The sequence below is a fragment of the Haemaphysalis longicornis genome, unplaced genomic scaffold (genome assembly GCF_048455015.1).
Source record: "Haemaphysalis longicornis isolate Haplotype H1 unplaced genomic scaffold, Haemaphysalis longicornis Haplotype H1 scaffold_4, whole genome shotgun sequence".
Taxonomy (NCBI): domain Eukaryota; kingdom Metazoa; phylum Arthropoda; class Arachnida; order Ixodida; family Ixodidae; genus Haemaphysalis; species Haemaphysalis longicornis.
Genome location: NW_027526361.1, coordinates 60,993,437 through 61,013,699, shown reverse-complemented (window position 1 = coordinate 61,013,699; position 20,263 = coordinate 60,993,437). Strand labels below are relative to the sequence as shown.

Here is a 20,263-nt window from a genome sequence, read left to right as displayed (position 1 = left end):
TCGCCCTTCACAGTACCTTACAGCGTGTGTCGCACTGCGAAGGATAAATCCAAAGCCCGTACACGTACCCTTGCAGACATTGGAAGCATTTACGAAACATCTGACATACTGAAGAAGCCTGCCACTCTCCCCGTCCATGACTATCAAATTCGTTTTGGTCCTCTAGCTGCACTTTTTCACGAAGGCATTGAAAAAGGAGAAGGCATGCCTTTTTGTGAAAGGAAGAAGCATTTAAAGCTCAATTGCCTTACATAACAGCAGAATCGAACGTCGAAATGCTTGAATTTCTTCACACACACACACACACAAAGAAATAGCAGCAAAAGGCAAGGCCCATTGAGCAAAGAAAGTTGATGGCTTCGAGCCTTTCCAATTATGAACGAATCATGAGAAATTCACCAAAAGTGAGTAGTTTTTGTCTGTTTGTAACGAGCACGTCGAAAATAATGCGTGTTTACCAGTGATTTGCTTCATAAGTGTCCGAGCCAGCCGGCTATATTCGGCGGTCAAAGTGCGCCGAGTCGGCTTTAAACTTCGATTGTAGTACTTTAAAATACGACATTCATTGCATCTCAGTTTGCGCGACCAAGTAGAATAGCCATGAAAGAAAATATATTCGTACTCCATATTCCGCCGCCGTCGCAGCGAACGTGTAATCGTGCGACAGCGCCACCTGGAATTGCCTCCTACAGCGTCACGCGGAAGAGGGCCCGGTCATCACACTTTCCTATTCTAGCCACTGTAGTACCGGGCCCAAGTGGCGAGTTTACGACACCGAAGAAGAAATAGGGGAAGCCATCTTCGCAGCACAGAAACAACGTCAGGGGAAAACGAAGCAGAAGGACAAAGGCGCCCTTTTCGGAGCACGTTAGGCTCCTGCAAACGAGACTAGCAAGCGACGCGCCAGGCCGCGTAAGGAGTGTGGGTGGGACCTAACTCTAGCACCAATATGGAAGGACGCTCTTGTGGTGCCAGCTTCGAAGCGCTCGGATCAGCCAGTTCCATCGGTGGCCGGTCCGCTTTGAAAACATCGGCTTAACACAGGGTTACCAGATTGGGTGAGACAGCGCCAAATTGTGCGACTTTCGCTTTCGTTTGCCTAGAAAATTATTTTTTGGTGATTGGGCGGGTTTTGGGCGAGTTTTAGGTTCGGGCACGTGCACCAAATTCCGGCAATATTTCAAGTGCAAGCGAGATATCCGCTCGCGCTCGAAGCGCACGTACTGCTATTTAGTGCACCGATTCCGCGTTGATATCTTAGGTCATTGCAACTGGGAATTATAATCTTCTCAAAACAGCAACTCAGTTGTGTCTGTACCAAGGAGGTTTAAAACCTGTAGCCTCTTTCACGACACCATGTTTTGTGATCTGGCAATACACGAAAAGAGAATCACTTCTTTGCCTGTATGAATATCGCCTTCTACAAACAAATGTTGATGGCCTGTTGGACATATGCATGATGAAATTCTGGAAAAACGTAAAAAATGCCAGAAAAAGCGCAGAAAATTTGATGTTTGCTCTCCTCTCTGAGCTTGTCGTCTTCCTTTTATCTTTGCCGATATTTAGGACACCGGGTTTTCGGAGTTTATCATTGGTAAAATTCTGAGGGTGTTTTTCGAGGTTTATTGTTTAGCGAAATTTCGATGTTTTTCGGAGTTTATGCGTTGTAAATATCCAATTCTCCGAAATTCGGATTTTATTCCGCTCTATTTTAAATACGGAAGCAAAGAATGGATTCGAGCAGCGCATAAAAGGAGCGGTTGGAGGTGGACAAGAGGCCTTCATCCTGCAGTGGACCTATAGGCTGTTGATGATGATGATGATGGTATTACTACTAATCCTTTATGCCTGCCCTAGGGTGCACTTTGCAGGCTTTGGGCCCATTAGATAACCATTTCACAAAATGTACCCCTCTACACCCCCACTCTTTTTTCTCTTGACAATCCTCTGTTTACCCAATTACCAGGACTTGGTACAGAGTGTTTGATGCAATACCTACACTAAATTCTAATAGCCTTTCTAAAGCGAATTTGCAACTGCAGTTACCCCGGTTTGAGTCTTCCTTCATTAGGCACACGTCCATTTCACCAGCACTAAAGCCAGCAAAACATAAGGCAAGGTCAAAGTGAAAATCAGTTTGCAGCAAGGAATCGCCATTTTTTTGTGTGTACTGTTCTATGTTACTGCAGTGCCACAACTTAAGCGGAAATGGATTTGTGCTTAAATACACAAGATAATCATAACAATCTCTCAGCCCATTCTTTAATCTGTGGTACCACGACTCGTATTCTGTTCTTTTACCTGTGGTCCACGCACAATTTTGCCATAAAAGCATACAAGTGCAACAGGGGCACCGCAACAAGAACAAGAACCCATGGGTTAGAATGTTGACTTTATTAAAACAATAGACACTTATGTATGCATCGTAAGGGTGTAAGGAAATGCAAAAAGAAGCTACAACACTAATACATTGTACCTTGTAAAGTAGGCACCTTGAGTAGATTTTAAGGAAAGAGCGAGATCTGATGTCAGCACTGTTTGCAACAATAAAAAAAAAAAAACAATTCGGAAATGCATAAAGTTACGCATACTTACAAGGATATCCAGCCGTATATACAATGCATCCATACCTGGTCATACAAACCTCTACCCCAGCTGCACTCCCTAGAAGCAATGCAGAACACTGCAGATTAGAATTAAGAACTAGTGATGCCTCTGACTCTGTTTTGTACTGACCAGAGTTCAGCGCTAATTTGGCACAAGAGACTTAGATGAGAATAACTCGCACATTTTTCACGATATGTATTGAAATTCAGTGATGCCACCATTTGTATATCATGGCTATTGATATTGGAGTATGATAAAACAAAGAAATAACAAGTTGGCAGTGAGGGAGATAGGTTTTACAATACTGCATTGAGGTAATGCCACATGGGAACCTAATGCTGAGCAGATGTCTAAAAGCCCACTGGAACAAAATTGAGAGAACACTGTATTCATATGCACACTCACGTCCAATAATCTCGCTACTAGCACCACACTTTTCCATCCATTAATAGTCAAGAACGACACCTTTACGAGTTGCACACACAGTAGCAAATTTATGTCAAACTTATTGCCATTCCTTACCTTCATTGCATATAAACAGAGTAGATATGGCTATTGTCATTGCTATATTGGCTACGTATATTAGTCTAGTTTGCACAACTTGTAAACATTTTCTTAACAATACTCCTGCAGAACAGTCCTCTACCATCCCATTTGAACACGGTGCACAATTCAAAGTTACCAATGCTGCTGCCTGCAAGAACATGACCTCTGTAAAGTTTTCAATAACTACTCCACCCATTACTTGAAAAAGTTTCCGAAAGAGAGGTCGTGTGCCCACTTAGATGCAGAGGCAAAACGAAAGAAGGACCAGCTTTTACACCATAGACAAGCACCCTTTCCTTAAACCTTGCACGATAAGAACAAAAGTAGGAACACACTTCTGTGACAGAGTAACAAGCCATAAAGTGTCTGTCAACACAGCCCCTTCCTGAGGTAAGCAAGAGTGAACAGCATACGAGCAGAGTAACTTCGATGAAGAGCTTCAAAGGCTAGGCGGATATGCTGACACATGCCACGTAAACAAGAACGCTGTGATTATGCAACCCTGGCGTTCGTATCTCCAAGCCTTTGACTTGTTACCGACGACCAGCTAGGAGAAAGCGCACATCCAAAAAGAGGGAATAAAGGTACCCGCGACATCATAGAACTACCATGCTCAGTCATGCCATGTCTTCGCTGCAGCTGACACGTATCAGTTCAACCTTTGTGCCCGATTTCAAAGGAGGGGGAGGGTGTGGGGACAACAGCATTCCCAGCCAAGCACCTTCAGAACAACCACAGCCCAGCTTACAGTGCACACCACCCCAGATCAGCTTCTGCTTTTGATCTCAAATCAATGGTGCAGCCCAATTTGACCAAAAGCACCAGTCTGATACAAGGCTATGCATTTCTACTTTAATTAGATTTCCCACTTGATTCAACGGGATTTTAGAGGTCCCGCCAGGGTTGAACTAACGAGAGCTGACTACACAAGTTTCAGGGAATACGCGTAGCCTCCAAGGACAGGCATTATGTGAGGTGGCATACTGCCAGTGAAGGCTGCCGGTTGTATTTACACAATTGCTGCGACACTGCAAGTCAGCATTTAACCCGCTCTGTTCTACAACACAGCCTTTCCTCCTTTCCAGGAGCACACTTAAATGGATGTAAGAGATCCACACAACCTGGTACCTTCACGGTTCATTCTCTTTGGCTGCGAGCCATCACCCACTGATTTTCAACACTGTGCCGCTTTTTACTAAGCTAAACAGTGAGACTTACATGCACCAACGATATTCTTGTCATTAAGGCAATAAGTTCGTTCTTGTCTGCGCACATGCTCCGACTGATTTGCAAGGTGCTCATAAATGATTGCGGTCAAAAATGCTTCGAAGTAGACATGATAATGCACCCCACAACTACTGCACAAAGAAGTTAAAGCCGAAGGCATCACAGTGAACGTGTGAACTTTACAAACCTACACAATCAGACATTCATGTTCAATCACTGAATTTTTCGAATAATAAAAAGTTTCTGCCACGGTGCTTAAAAAACATCTGTAGCCTTAACCTCTACCACTGTCGCGAGATAGCTATTGCAGAGGTTAAATGTGTGCAGAATTACATAAGATACAACAGTGGTTACAGCTATCCACTACGGAAGTCTCGTGTAGTCAAGCACATTTTAGTGCACCAAGCTTCATATAAAGTGAAATATACAAAACTAGAATTGATGTCAGAAACAAATTTCGCAAGCTTTTTGCATAGTACAAAGAGGCCTATACAGGGTTCCTGTCATTCGTCCCTAATAGGCTACTGGGGGAAAATATCAAGACGTCAGGCATGCTGTTATCTAATAGTTCAACAGTGCTTCCTCTGAAAACCCTTCAAAGAAGGGATAAGAGATATGAACATGGTATGAAGTTCCCTGCTGTTTGGTGCAGTGCCGACATATGTGATAGTATCAAATACCGGGTGCGCAATATATTTGAGAACAGAACGTTGGTGTTGGGCACAACAGAATATCTCCCACAAAACCAGACATATTTTTACCAAATTTTGCGAAGTACTTCTCTTAAGGTTTATTTCCTTAACTACTCAATGAATCTGCCATCGGCAGCAATGAGTGATTCAATTCGACTTCGCAATCGGCTGCATGCACGGGTCACGTGATCTTTAGAGACGTTTGCCATTGAGTGAGAAATGGCAGCCTTCAGCGAGTCTTTTGTATTATGCAGCCCATTGTTGCCCTCTCTCTCAACGACACCCCAGGCATAGTAGTTGAGCGGATTTAAATCTGGAGAACTAGGAGGCCACAAGTTGGGAGTGACGGGGTCACAGAAGTTGTCAGCCATGCCGCTATTGGGTGACACAGGCGGTGAGGACAGGAACCAAATCTTTCTGACAGATATATGGTCTTCCTTTAGGAACACTCTCTATCCATGGCTCCACAACGGTGGCAAACACATCCACGTAACCGCCCACATTAACGCGGAGTACTGCAAAAATGTGTGGCGGCATGACGTCAACCTCATTGTGGACAACGGATAACACCACCGCCTTCTCGGAGAAACTGAGGGGTTCTGACGATGTCTGAAGTGTCAATTTCAAAGATGCTGTGGTGTGCGGGCAGGGCAACGAGGACTGCATGGCGTTTCATTTCCCTGCTTCAACTTGCACATTTCAATCTTTGAACAAACTGCGCAGTATTAACGATAAGGGGTCGACGAACAAGCAGCCGTAAGCCTACATATATATGATGAGGCTGCTAGTGTCTATGGCGATAAGCAGTAGCGTCCTCAAATACCTTGTGCACCCGGTATGTATCAGTTGAGTGATACAGCAGAATGACACACAATGGCGATAGCTCTATCAAATTAATGAACAAGAAAGCATAACGATCACATCAAGGCATGTGACGTCTTCAAGTAGTTGTAATAATCGTGTAAAAATGTCCGTGACTGAATGAAAGTTCGACCAGAAAGAGCAACACAATGCTCACAACAAGAGTTCTGAACAAAAAAATCATATATATATATACATGAAGTAGAAAAGAACTCTTCACACTGTATAATCCACTACAGGGTGTGACCAATATACCTCTTAAGGTAATATAAGAAAAGACCACAGCTATATAACCAAGCCATATGTATAAAGTCAGGGGCAAAAAGCTACTACAGAAGTACTGGAAGTCTTGCATGCTGCTACCTACCAACACTACAACACAACTGTGAAGTAAGCGATGAGTGAAAAATGTCTCAAAGATTCCACGAAGACTTTCCTGCAAAGAAAAAGCAACCCGCCCTAGTTGCAATGCAGATTTTCAAAAACTTCAGAAACATTAAACCTGTTCCCACATCTCAAAAAGAAAAAGGCACCATCACTTTCCGCTATACGCCCACGACAAATCTGACTTACACCCTGACTTTTCTCCAGCTACGCAAAACTGTGCAATAGCTACTGGTTCAGCTGCTAAGAACAAGCAATCACTGGCATCCAAGCACATGGTCTATAAGCTGCAAGGCAGAGTCATTGCCCACATTTTCATCCTTTCATGCACGTATACCAAATAACCTGTACGCAGTACATTTGATGCATACGGCACTTGAAGCTACGCAAGGTTTCGTTGCTTCAATATACCCTGGTAAACGAGACTGGTCCAATGCCTTCAGGCCTTTAAAAAAGAAGCGTGTAAGTTAATAAAACAATGCCTTGAACTATCCTGGACAAGATTAAGGCGGCCATGACACCAATGACTAGGTAGCTATGCTCCGTGTGTGATTAGCAGCGAACCTTGGTCAAGGCACAGCCCGACTACCCCTCCTTTTGAGAACCTCCTCCTCCTCCAGAGTGCTGATTGCCCTAAGCGGCCTTGAGATTCGATACAGACTGGTCCCCAAGTCATTGGAACACAAGAGGGTGGAGGCAGGTATGGTGGAGTTGCAAAGGCAAACTCGAAGTGCAACTGACTACTACACTGCTGTTTGGAACAAGTAACGTATATGTGGGGGAAAAACAGTAGGCAGGTACAATGAGAAGACTGGATGTGACGAGCAGTTCAAAACTGCTTGTCTACCTGGGTCTACCAGAATCAACAAGCTTAGTTCTGAACTGAGCTTCCCGTTACGTAACTACTACACATAAAAAACCATTGTACATGTGCTGCTGTGCTGCTATTTGACTCACTAAAACTTGTAAATGACACAAAAGTGATACCGGGCTTGGGGAAATTGTTCTTTGGTCTCGAAAGTGTAAAAAACAGCAAAAATGAGAATGGCTACATGAACAAACAAAATACTGATACAAACGCACCAATGAATGCTAGCTGACTGCGCTCCTTATCGATAAAAGCGTTCTTACCCTGCTGGCATTTCCCAGAAATCAATCGCTTCATTTTCAGAGTGTTAACAATAGTCAATGGCAAATACAAATGCTAAGTCTTAAAAAAGCAGTGCTTTTGTATTCTCCTGCCTCTGTCAGCAACGAGAGTTTTTCATTCCACGTGCCACAATTGTACTTTGTGACATTTCGGGCTGTCCGAAGCAGTTGATATGGTTGCTACATGCCGATCAGCAGTGTACTACCTCTAAACTTCAAACGACGGCTACTAGTTTCAGGTTGGAGACCTAAAAAAAAAAAGGTTTCCCATAACAACACGTGATACTGATCTTCACCTGCTAGCATTCCCTGCCATTTACTGTGTTTCCCACAGGGTGATTAACACATCAAGTAACATTTCAACATCCCTTGCTATCCTCTAAGCTTCCTGCAGTAAAACTAACAAAAAAGATGTATAGGCAGCATCAAAAACATCTTTGCCACGCACCTACTTACACATCAACAAAGATGAGCTTGAGTCTCATGATCCATATTAATTCCTTGGATAAACAAGACTGCTTTTTAACCACAAAAGACTAACACTTATGGTTGCTGAACGCAAGCTCAACAACCGAACACACGAAAACGCATTCTTAACAAAAGGAATTTTGCGACATAACTGTGCAAACAGGAACTTCATTCCAAGAGGAAGGAGCAGGTGCAACACACTGGTGTTTACGCACAGAAGAAACTGTGGTAGTCGTACAGGTGTGACCACTACTAACACTAACGTGTACACCCTGGTGCCACGTAAGCAAAAACAAGAAACCAGGCAAACTCTTATGAAAACGGCCCCCCCTGCCTGGCTGAAGCCATGGTGCCCTCAGAGTGAAGTCTCGCTTCCCGAGAGGGGCAAGGCGTGACGCAGGCTGGTGCCCTCAAGCATGGCTATCCGCTGCTTTAACATCTGCACCTGCAGGAGTTGGGCAGAGGAAGAGGTACGTTTAGAAATTACACTTTTTGCAGGGCTCCTTACAGGTTTCTTGGTGTATTGAAAGAGTAGGACTTCTTGAGTACACTTCAGAAAACATTTACGAGATTTGTATTCTCTGTGGAAATGATGTGACCTTTTTTTTTTTGCATGTTGACTGGCAAAATTGCCATCTTCTGTTATTAACCCTGTGGTGTTTCGCGCCAGCAGAAGTCATCCTTGCTAAAGCATCCTCCACAAACTGTTTTGCTTGTCCTAGCAGAATAGGGGTTCCTCTTGTGTGTCCAGGACGAGAGACGGTCGGCAACGGCTTAGATTGATTAGCCTACACAAAGGAAGAATATCGAGGTGTGTGCAACTATTTTCTTTATGCAGTTTGTACTTTCATAGCACAGACAACTGACTTCCTATGTATTGTACAGATACAAACTGTATTGTATTGAATTGACTTAGTATGTGGTGTAAATATTTTTCGAACATTCTGCTTTTTAGTACATTATAAATCAACATCACCAACAAAAAAATTGACTTTTGATGAGGAAATGTTCAATAGAAAAAAAAAAAAAAGAAACACTTAGGGGGTTCATTTAATTAGTTTATGGTAACTCCTAGTTCAAGTAGGTGGGACTAACTCAAATGAGATCAAGCACGGATTACAATGTGCAATTCAGAAAAGGGCAAGTATATAGCGAAAGCATATAACCGGTAGCTTGGGCGAACAGTGCCACTTCCCAACCAATTATACACTCCCAATACTCCCCACTCCCCTCTTTTCACGTCAGCTGCTTAAAGAAAGGCAACCCATATTTCCGTCAAGTGCATGCATTGTAAATGTGAATTTGAAATTTGCGCCAAAACAAGCTATGGCCACACGTTTACTTGCTGAATGCAGCTTGGTGGTGCAGTGCAGTGCATTACTGCTGAGGGCCCCACAAACCACCAAGAAGAAGCGGGTCAGGAAAACACGCCCTCACACGTACAAAAGACGCCAACGGTGAGAGTACGGACCTGAGAGCTATGTCGCTCTGCCATTGCCGCCATCTGCAGTTCAATCTTCCTGATTTTGGTCAGGTTTTTCTTCTTGACTTTTTCAAATGCTGACACAAGGGCACTGCAAGAAAGGAGGAAAATGTCGTATCGTAAATTGTTGCAGCCATGAAAATTCGATTGGCTGACCGATGATTCTGTTTGGCCAACAATTTGTTTTTGCACTGTAACCGTGATATGATAAGGAAAACTAACAAAACCTTCACTTAATACTGTCCAGCATACTCTTAAACAGGAGTAGTGTTCAGCACACTGTACTTCTAAAACCACACTTCCCCCACCAGAAAATTGCCTTCGATAAACTGTCCACTGCATTTTTGTGACGTTCAACACATTTGTGACAAAAGCAAAAAAATTATTATTTTTTTCTAGCTTTGTGCACTACCTTACTAACTATTCGAGGCATAGCAGTGCACTGCAGGAACTCCTTGCAATGCATCTTTGTACAGTGTAGCCGGCTTACGGTGTAACGTATGTCGCGGAAGCCGTGAAAATCCGCACTATAAGCGGTACCACGCTATAAACAAAACATGCGCGAATCCTACCACACTGCAACCTTACTTTCAATCATTATTTGTTTATCCTCACTCAAATGAAGGCTTCTCAAGAACAGAGGTGGGGTCTTTATTTCGTCATTTTTTTTCCCCAACAGCCGCCGCTGCAGAGCCTTACAAACCACGGTCGCAAAAACTTCTAGCCCTGCTTTCCTTTCTTTGAGTTTGTGCTTTGATGGAGTACGGCTGCATTTCTTTCTGTAATGGATGGTTGCTGTGGGACAACGTGATAAGAACGCAAGCCAAGCAAGATTAATTTTTTTTCACCCCACCTTACGTTCCTGATGCCGCAGGCGCTTGCTTATGAGCACAACATACAGGTAGTGGAAACCTCTAGTGTCGCAGCTCGCTATCTCCAGATGTGTTAAAAAGGGAAGAGCTGTTATTTATCTGCACAGTGTTCTAATAGTGACAACTTACCGTGAGGGAGGGGTGGGGGCTCGCTATCTTCCGAGGTGCATCAAGCAAGGGCAGTTTGGTTATCACGCAAGTGCAAACGGGAACAGCGAGCTTAAGGGTGCCTATTTTTTTTCGTTTGTGTGTCGAAGAAGTTAAAGGAAAGCAGGGAGCGCGCTGCGTCAGATGGTTGATTCCACCTTTACTTCTTCCTCGTGACCCTAAAACGATGCCCCAGCTGTGCTGGTCGATCAGCGGGCCTGCCAAAGAACCGCACTACAAACAGTATTGTGCTTCTGCCGATCACAAGTTAAGCGGTATGCTTATACAGTCGAATCCCGCTACAACGAAATTCGTTGAGGCGAAATCTGCCCCAACACAGCACGGAAGGGCAAAAGAAATAGCCCTGGATATTTCCGCATCATTGGCAGCATAATACAATGCTTAGAAAAAGGAGTGACGCGCAGTAATGTCATGTTTATTCAGACAACAAACATACCAATGACTATCTGTTTTTTTACCAGCACGCAAAGAGCGCGATACTGAGGAGGAGGGGAGAGGTGAAGAAATGAAGAAATGCAGGCTTTCAAAGCGTATTGGTGTACAACAAGGCCTTTCCCCTGAGCTGATTACTTGCAGATAGCTGCTAGGCGGTTGGAAGCCCCGTCTCGCTTGTGGCAGGAGCTCTGACTAGGCACGGCAGCAACTGACCTTGGCAGGCAAGCCGAGCGCGCTTGCATTTAAAGCGACCGCGACCGCATGCGCGCGACTAAGATAGGACGACGCGGGTTCAAGACAAAACACGAAAACATTATTTTTGCTTTTGACTGAAGTATTGTAGAAGGAAAACTGCAAGGACAGCTGCTCGCAACACATACATGACGGCGCTGCGCCAGCAGCAGAGCACATTCGCGCGATTTCAACTGGATACGGATTGGCTATACATAGCTCCGGCTTGGCGGACCTGGCTTGCGCCTCACGTAAAGACGGCCCGCCACATCGTTATCACCATCAAACAATGGCGTCCACCTATGAGTTTGTGTTTGTTTTGGGGAGGCAGTGTGGGCGCACCGCGCATGTTTTCGGTGAAACTAAGCGTCCTGAATGCTTAAAAAGTTACAGATAGCTGGCACTATGCTTATTTTATTCTAAAAAAATTGTTCAAACCCAGCCCAATTCATCGAAAATTTCGTTGAAGCGAAAGAAAGCTACACAAATGGTTCGCTGTGACGAGGACTATGTTGCATTGACTTCTATGGCTAGCTGACAGGGAATTGGAAATATTTCGTTAAAGCGGAAATTTCGTTGAAGCGGACTTCGTTGTAGCGGGGTTAGACTGTACATTGATTTCTATGGCAGGCAAACCAGTGGTAAAAGAAACCTGCGTTATATGTGGCCCTGCACTATAAGTGGTTACGCTATAAATGGCCTACACTATACTACTCAAGATGAGTAGGCACCTATGCACTTTGTGCACATACTGAGCCTATTATTTGTGAGGGAGAAAGAAAGCCTGTAAAATGAATACACACGAGCAAGGTTTTGTGCACAGAAAGGTCAACCTTTACGAAATGTTGTCCTGCTACAGTTTTGTAATTAGTGACCACTAACCACAGACCAAAGATCCCAAATATTGAATCAAGAACAAGATAAGCCAGTGCCCTTGCATAACAGTTACCACTGGAAGTATTTTCAGCCAATTTAGTCCAAGTCACACAGGCCTAATCAAACTGTCAATCAACTAAACACACCACGCAAATTTTCATCAAAATTATTGCAAGCTACCGTTTTTCCCACTATGTCTTGTTATAGGAGTTGAAAGCTGAGCACAGGGACGTACCTACATAATAATGTATGAAACTACTGAAAACATAGTCCGAACTGAAATCAAGACATTCACAGTACAATACTGCACTTCGTCTACACAAGCGCTGTGTGTCTTCCATCTCAAGTGCAGTGATTTGAGAAGTTTCAGAAGAGAAGGACCACTGCTCTGACTGCCAAAGCAGTGCATGCCTGCACAGGGGTAGGGAGAAGACTCGCCTGTTGGCCCTCTTGAGGTCGTTGACAAACTCGGCCGACTGCTGGGAGCGCAGCTCGGCATTCTTGGTGATCTTCTCCAGGGTGGCCACGAGCTCGTCGATGCGGGCCTTGAGCCGCTTCTCCCGCTTCTGGGACTCGGCCAACTCCTGCGTCTCGGGGCTGGTGCCCTCCTGCGAGAGAGGACACAGGCCCACTTTATTACTGCACACGAAAGTGTGCACAGCACCAAACTTTACCGAGACCCATACTACGAACACCAGGTGGATTTAATTTAAAATTTGATTTGCATGGACACACACATCCACACATGGTCAGTTAGGGAGAGAGAGAAAGGGGAAGGAGGTGGTACATTGCTTGGTAAAAATTGGTGTACTCCCCAGATTAAAAAAAAAAGTTAACTCCTGAAAAAATTACTTCATACTTTAACTCATTAGTCACTTTTACTAAAGGACCCCAACGACAACACGCACCTTTGCTAAATCTAAAAGTACCAGGTGAGAGTACTCAGCAAGTCAAATTTAATGCAAAGCTACATCAGCTTACAGCCTGTGGCAAAGCATGGCTGGCTTCACCTGCACAGCTCTCAGGCAGAAACGCCCAAAGCGGATGTCATGCCCACACGCTGGTGCTGGCTGTGAGCACAGGGCAGTTGTGTCTTTGGTAACATGCACACAAAATTCTTCCTCCTCAAAGGCCCGTAAAAACACTTTGCACCTGTAGTGATACCATGGCGGAAACTTGGCAAAGCATTTGATGCGTGTTTGCATTTGCAAGTGCATTGCCGTCTCTGACCCAAATAGGGTACGGATCCAGCCTTCATTCCTTTTTGTTTATGCAGTTCATCTTGGTCAATGGGAACACAATGACATTCATCATTTCACTCTTCATGTAGGCGAGTAGTGATATGATATGCGGTCGTCTCTTACTTCTGTACTAGGTACTCCACTGTACTCCTCATATCAGTGGGCAGCTGTTCTCTCATTCACGATTCTGTGGGCAATGCATGTAGGCCTGTGCAATCTACGCAGCTGCTCCGCTCGTATCCTAATAAGACTGCTGAAAACCTCATATACATGCTGTTCAGAATGCCTATTCATTTTGTGCCCACCTTAGAAGAAATGTGAGCACACTTTATATACAAGCATGACCAGATATTGGCACTTGTTGCCTACAACTCCTACTGCTGGCTGTGGCATCCCTTCCCTCATTTTATGCGAGCTGTTTGTCTATATATTGGTGAACAACACCCAAGCCCAGCTGCCTACAATACCAAACTAAGCGACAGTGTTCCCCGCAAGCCTCGGTAGGTTGGGGAAGCCGGCCTATTGCTTTTAGACGACTCTCCGGCCGCTCGACAGTTGGTGCAGCACCCACCAGCCGGATGGGTGGCTGCTGCAGTGGCCGGGTTTCGGCGAGCTGTGTCCTGAGGTGCTCGATGGAGACCAGGTAGGCCTGCTCCCGGGCCTCCCAGCTGCCTGTGCGCAGGTCCAGTGCGGCTTTCTCTTTCTCCAACAGGTAGTTTTGGGCCTTCAGCTCAGCTTTCTCCTCCTGCAGGGGGAATGATTTGATTTGATCGACTTGATTGTGGGGTTTAACATGCCACCGCAACGCAGGCGATGAGGCCACCATAGTGGAGGGCTCCGGATTAATTTTGACCACCTGGGGATCCTTAATGTGTGCCGAAATCTCGTACACACGGGCGTTCTTGCTTTTCGCCTCCATCAGGAAAGCGGCTACCGCCGGGAATCGAACCCGAATTTTCGTGCTCAGCAGCACAACGCCTCAGCCACTGAGCCACCGTGGCGGGTCTGCAGGGGTAATGCTCAGTGCAATCGTATTAACTGGCCTGCATCAGGATGGTGGGGCAAACACTCAGGGTGGGGCAAACATTTGACGAAGGTCAGCCTGGCTGGCTGGAACCATGCTTATGGTTTCTGTGTGACAGCTGGAACGGTGACGCATGCAGATGTGAGGGGAAATAAGTGTTGCTGCCTCTTAGCCTCAGCTGCAGCAGGAAAAGACAGCAGGGCAGCGCAGAAACACAATGTTGGTAAAGCCAGCCTTTAATCTATGAACTCTGTCATTCAGGCGAATTTAAGAACAGCAATGAATCAGTGATCTCAAGGATCTTAAGAGATAATAAGACTATATCAGAACACTGTACAGATTGCTTAACAAAGACAAGCTGCAAAGCTCACTTATCCGTCCAAAACAGACTTCTGGTGTAGCAAAAGCCAAGCATTCCACTGGGATAACATCACCAGCATTGTCAAACAATGTCCTCTATGAAAATATAGACTTTACATTGATTCCTAATCAAAGTTTAATTTTTGTTTCGGTTTATCAGATACTACCCACACATTTAAAATAGCCCTTTCTGACACTCTCACTTCCTCCCGAAGTGTACGGCTATCGAGGAGACTACTAAACAACCCACTGCATCCCTCCCTTTACATGACAGCATCATTAGGGACGATGTCCGCCTGCCAGTTTTGTTTACCTAAGGATACCAAAGAAAGATGGCTGAAAAAAAGATGCAAACCATGCCCTTTGCATGCATGTGACCGGATGCCATGTTACCTCATTCCTTACGGTGCCATAGGCTATCGGACACAGATTTCTGATGATTTCAAACGTCCCGCGAAAGCTAAAAAGGGTGCCTTGCAGACAACTAACATCATCTGGCGTATTTATTGGCAACTCCTTTTTTGATTTCACTATCGTTTGTTTAATTTTGTGTGCGTAGACGGTGTTGAGATTGAATTCGAACCTGCGATAGTGGCGAGTTGCTGGAAAATGGCGTCCACTTCACTGTGCGCTCCGCAAAAGTGGACAGCTGTGGCAGGGACTTCAGCTGCTGCAGCTGCTGATTTTCCTTACCCCAGCAACTTTGACGAATCTAGCAATGATGTGGGTTCATTGGATTTCAGTTCTGATGGAGACGCTCCCATTAAACGGCCTCAGACTTCAACAAGTGCTGGGGGTAAAGTTCGTTTTTGACTTCGTACTGTATTTATAAACAAAATGTGCTTCTTATGCGACAACTGCGGTTTTACTTTCATGTGTAAGGCCCGGACAACGTGCAGCAGGGATATTTTGCCAAATGCAGCGCGCCATATCACGTTATCACCTTCAAGATAGCCTGGCACTCATGTCGGAGTAGCACCGTGGACCAGCATGCGCTGCTTCTCAAGAGCGCTGGATTTTTTTTGTTTTTTACCACTGAATTGATAAGGATTTTGTGTGAGAACACAAACAAATATGCTTGGGTGCATAATTTAGAGAGACTGACCTACTCTCAAGTGGCTTCGTGGAGCGGCACAGCCGTCAGGGCCACTAGGTTGGCGGGCCCGCAAAAATCTAAAACCTGGTGCACAGTATTGATTTATATATTTCATTCTAGCCTAGGAACGTAGAAACAACTTGCATGTCTTAGAATTGCTAAAATATATTTTCCGGCTTGGTACAATCGCCTATATATATTGTGTGTAATACTTTTCTTGTACATTTTTTCTCTTTTTTTGACCAATAAACTGTAAATATTTGTACTTTTCACACAACTGCTGCTATGTGTTTGAAAGAGCAATCTATAAGATACAATTTCATGCATAGCAATGCTAAATGTATCCAGTAGCTCAAGAGAAAAAAAGAAAAAAACAGTTTTGTGGGAGCACTCAAAATCGGCCACTTTTCCGCTGTAATGAAAGAGTTAAAGTCCACCTGCTACGGGCTTGCATGCAAGCCAACTGAAATCAAGTGACATCTTCACTCGCTCTTAGTGGACACAGCAAACTGGCGACCAAATGTGCAAAATTCAGCGTGGCATGCACTCGAACTGGCCTCAGTGGTAAGGTGCCTTAGAGGGACGTCTACTCAGTGACCATACACTCAACGACTGAAGACAGAGAAGCCCGAACACTGGATGCACGGGGGCGGGGGGTGATGAGGGCCACAGCCACCCAGGTGCACACCACCAGCGCTCCCTCCTTGCCCACCTTGATGGCCATGAGTTCCTGCATGAGCACGGCGTTCTCCAGGTCCAGCTTGTGGGCGTCCAGGAGGGTGGAGGCCCCCCGGGGCTCGACGTGCACGCTCTCCAGCTCCAGCAGGGTGGCTCTCACGGCCGCACGCTCCCCGCGCAGCTGCACCAGGTGCTCGCGCAGGCGCTGCTCCTCAGCCTTGCTCAGCTCCCCGCCCCCGTCACAGCTGCTCGACGTGGAGCTCGTGGTGCTGTGCAGGCAAGGGGGGAGGCACAGGCACCGCTGGCGTGAGCTCCCTTCACGTGACTGGCTTATTCCCACTTAACTCAGACTTGTGGCAAGCGAATGAATCTTCGTTGCTTCATAATGCCTAGCCATTTAAAGCTGTACGGCAGTTGTTCGAGGCACTCTGAACGTTTTTGAAGACTCATCAGCGGGAATTTTGTTGCAGGTATTGTGCTAGTTGGAAAAGCACTCGAAGCATGTAAAAACAAATGTCCCCACCCTTCTCCCTCGTGCCTACATTCTTTTGCTTTCCCTCCCCTTGCAACTTTTCCCTTTACCCACACAAGACAGGTGTGTCATGGCTTTGGTTTTCTGCGTCAACAGCAGCAACGTGGGGATGAGGAGGGGGAGAGGGCTCACCTGGTGGTGTGGCTGTGTGAAGAGAGGTCCTCCCAGGGGCTGGCGGCGACACAGCCGGGCGAAGTGGCTGCCAAGGCACCCCCGCAGTGGCGGTCCAGCCGGTGCAAGACCTGCCGGGCCAGCCCCTCAGCTAGCCGGCGCTCTTCCTGGACCCGGTGCAGGGCCTCCTCTTCCTCGTCCACTGCAACAACAGGACCAGCACGTATCATCACCCTGCTGCAAACCCCAGGTCTCTCCCAATCCACACAAAATGTTGTGCAGCCTTTAGTGTTCGTTGAAACTCCCTGCACTTTCGCTCACAAAACTGCAGAAAAGGTAGGCGACAAGGCCAGCACCCGTACGCCTAGCACGTACAGGTTTTGTAGCCACTTTTGCCTTTTGTATTGGCGATGAGATGTTTGAGTGGCGCCCCCTGGCTCTGACGTCAGCTTAGGGACTCGCGCCGCTGTCGTCTGCTACACTCCGCTTGTGAGGGGCAGCAGTGCCTGTGCTAGAAATCGCCCGCTATGATGCTTCAGTGCATTAAAGAGCGTATTTCTGGTAATTCAGTTATTTTTGCCAGCTTCTGACAGATCCTAATAATTTCAAGCTGTATCCCCTACAAGTTTGCAACACACGGGGAGAGAGAGAACGGCTTTCTTCAGAGCATCGGTCAGAATAATCGTGTGTAACTCGCCCTTTCTAGCTTATTCACGAGGTTCAGCGCTCAGAGCTTCTCGATAAGTGTTTAAAATGTGTAGGCTCCCTTTGGTATTTTTGAGATGCTCTTATGAAGACTCAAGTCTAATGCTACGTACCAAGCACCGAGCCCGTATACACCTTGAGGCTTAAAGAACAAATCCTAGCCTACTCGGGAGGGCGTTGTATGAACTGAAGAAAATTACTCTTACTCTCTTGTCCCGGACTGAGGACCCCACCCAATAATCAGCTCTATTTTACTATTAAATAAAGGTTTCTCCTCCTCCTTTTCCTCCTCCTCCTCTTGAGTGCAGTTTGCCAATAACGCATATCTGAATATTGGGAAGATATGGCCGTGGAAAATGTACCGAAATATCCCTCCAGGTTTGAACAAACATAGTGTCACTGTATCTTTACGGTAGACGTGACTCGTTTTGCTCAATAAACCTCCGTACTGGTTAGAAGCCTGGTGTAAAACCAGCACACAGTGGGTTATTTGGAATTCAACCTACAGTTTTCGAAGCCTATAGTGCATGTCGGCATACTTTCATGCCATGACAACATAAAGTGATGTGATACAATACTTTCGAGCGCTCGGCCAGGTTGCAAAAACTGTTTTACCTCCCATATGATTACCGTGAACCTTAATGCCTTTTGCCAAAGCCGAGAGCCCCGAAGGACTGGAATTTGTTTTGGCCTTGTATTTTCGCCGTTTTCAATTACTAGCAGCCGGCTGTTCCCTTTGTTCGAAAGGTTGCTTAATACAGAAGCTGACGCCCAGCTCCGACTCTTCGCGCTCCGCACAGGACCGGCTTCGCAAGGAATGGGGCGACGCCGGCAATGTTTCTTCCGTAGCGGTATCAAAAACTATACTTTAACTCACCCCTTGAGCTAGTGCATGCAATTTTAGGTCGATTATTATTCTAAAAAGTTACGCACACGCAAAATCGCTGCGGACAAGCATCATGACGGCAACCGAGCGCAAAGAAACAGTAGGGAGAGCGAGCCCGAGTGAAGCAGACGACATGCGAGAATCCCTAAGACGACGTCACGGAGGCCGCGCTCCGCAGCGCCGCCCGTGGTCGCGCTCACCGCCAATAGGTGGTATTCATTGAGAAGTTTAGCTGTCAATTTCTTCGCTAGGCAACACTGGAAACAGCCAAAGACATGGCTGATGCGCCATGGACATGACGCGACCTGTGCCACTGCGCCTGCACGCCGAAGAAAAAAAAAACACCGGCACGTGTCATGTGCTCCGTTGCAGCCCGATTCTCAATGGTGGTGTCAACAGAGATGTTATAAATCGCACTCACACTGGAGTTGAGGCATTACTTTGCGTTCGGCACAGTAGGGTTTGGAACGTCCAACACAAATCGTGTGCTTAGCACAGACAAGTACCACCATCCCGCGGAGCTTGACGTAACCAGTAACGGCGCACTCACATGGTTGCCTGCATACATGCATGCCTTGCCAGTGAATACAAGCTACTAAAACATAACTTCATTACCAGCGATCCTTACTCCCTTTCATCCAAGCTCAAACAGTTGACTTTTACTGGACATGACTATGCTACACCCATCCAGTTGTGCTATTTTGGAGGAGGGTCAGTGAAAAAAAGAAAAAAAGAAGCGACAAGCCTGGTTGGTTAATAAACTTTCAAATGCCACCGTTAGCTACTTCCCGCACACCATACCAGACTATGTCCCCTTGCGCCACACAATGAAGTCCAGACGGCAAAGACGTAATTGAGACTTACGTGCCGCGTTGGTGACCGCCCTGTAGCCCGTGGTCGGTGGGGCCCTGCTGGCAGTGTCGGCCAGGGCAAGCAGGGCGTCGAAAGCCTCAAGGGCCCGGTCACTGCAAGCCAGGGCCAGCTGCAGGGCGGTCTGGTTGGACTCGTGCTTCCCCAGCAGCACGCTCAAGCGGTCGCACTGGCCCCGGCTCTCCTCCAGGGCGAGCTGAAGCAGGTCATTCTGTGACCGCAGGTGCTCCACCTAGGTCCACCGAGGGGACGAGTAGAAACCGAAACTCAAAACGTTTGCACGTGTCTCACTATGACAGCCAGATGTCAATTTTGGAATTCAGTGTCCAACACCTGTGTTGTTAGCAAAAGGTGTGCAATCAATGGCCCAAAATATGCAAACTGTTGCCACAAACAAGGGCCATGTCTTTTGTCGTGAGAGACCATTTATGACACTCATAAAGCACGTCACCCATAGTTGGCTCTTGTTTGACCACAATGAGTGGGGCTTTGACTGACGATGCCTAACAATGGAGGGAAGAATACTCGGGAAAGGCCCCGACATCACTTTTTGCGAGGTCACTTCGTCATCTCGGAGTGTCACTGGAGCCCACTAGGCTTTCCCATTCTCCTCTGCTGCCTCCGGTCAGATAGCAGCTGAACATTTTGCCACCACGGCACGTGAATGGTAAAGTATCGACTGCAGCAACCAAGCGACAATACAGATTGACAGACACCCTTGGGGGCGGCGAATGGTTAAAAATGACTGGTTTCAACCGCAC

At 46.3% G+C, this 20,263-nt stretch overlaps 1 protein-coding gene across 1 annotated transcript in view; it reads right to left on the bottom strand.

Moving 5' to 3' along the window:
• Positions 1 to 2,488: 2,488 nt before the first annotated feature.
• LOC144178816 (colorectal mutant cancer protein-like) overlaps positions 2,489 to 20,263 on the bottom strand; it is a 34,086-nt gene continuing 16,311 nt past the window's right edge. The window contains exons 10-16 of the mRNA XM_077706940.1: positions 19,497 to 19,734; positions 17,063 to 17,243; positions 16,433 to 16,667; positions 13,812 to 13,985; positions 12,438 to 12,607; positions 9,406 to 9,508; positions 2,489 to 8,379 (exon numbers count right to left, since the gene is read on the bottom strand). Coding sequence (XP_077563066.1) covers positions 8,290 to 8,379; positions 9,406 to 9,508; positions 12,438 to 12,607; positions 13,812 to 13,985; positions 16,433 to 16,667; positions 17,063 to 17,243; positions 19,497 to 19,734 — 1,191 coding nt within the window. The 3' untranslated portion in view covers positions 2,489 to 8,289. The remainder of the gene's footprint in view (positions 8,380 to 9,405; positions 9,509 to 12,437; positions 12,608 to 13,811; positions 13,986 to 16,432; positions 16,668 to 17,062; positions 17,244 to 19,496; positions 19,735 to 20,263) is intronic.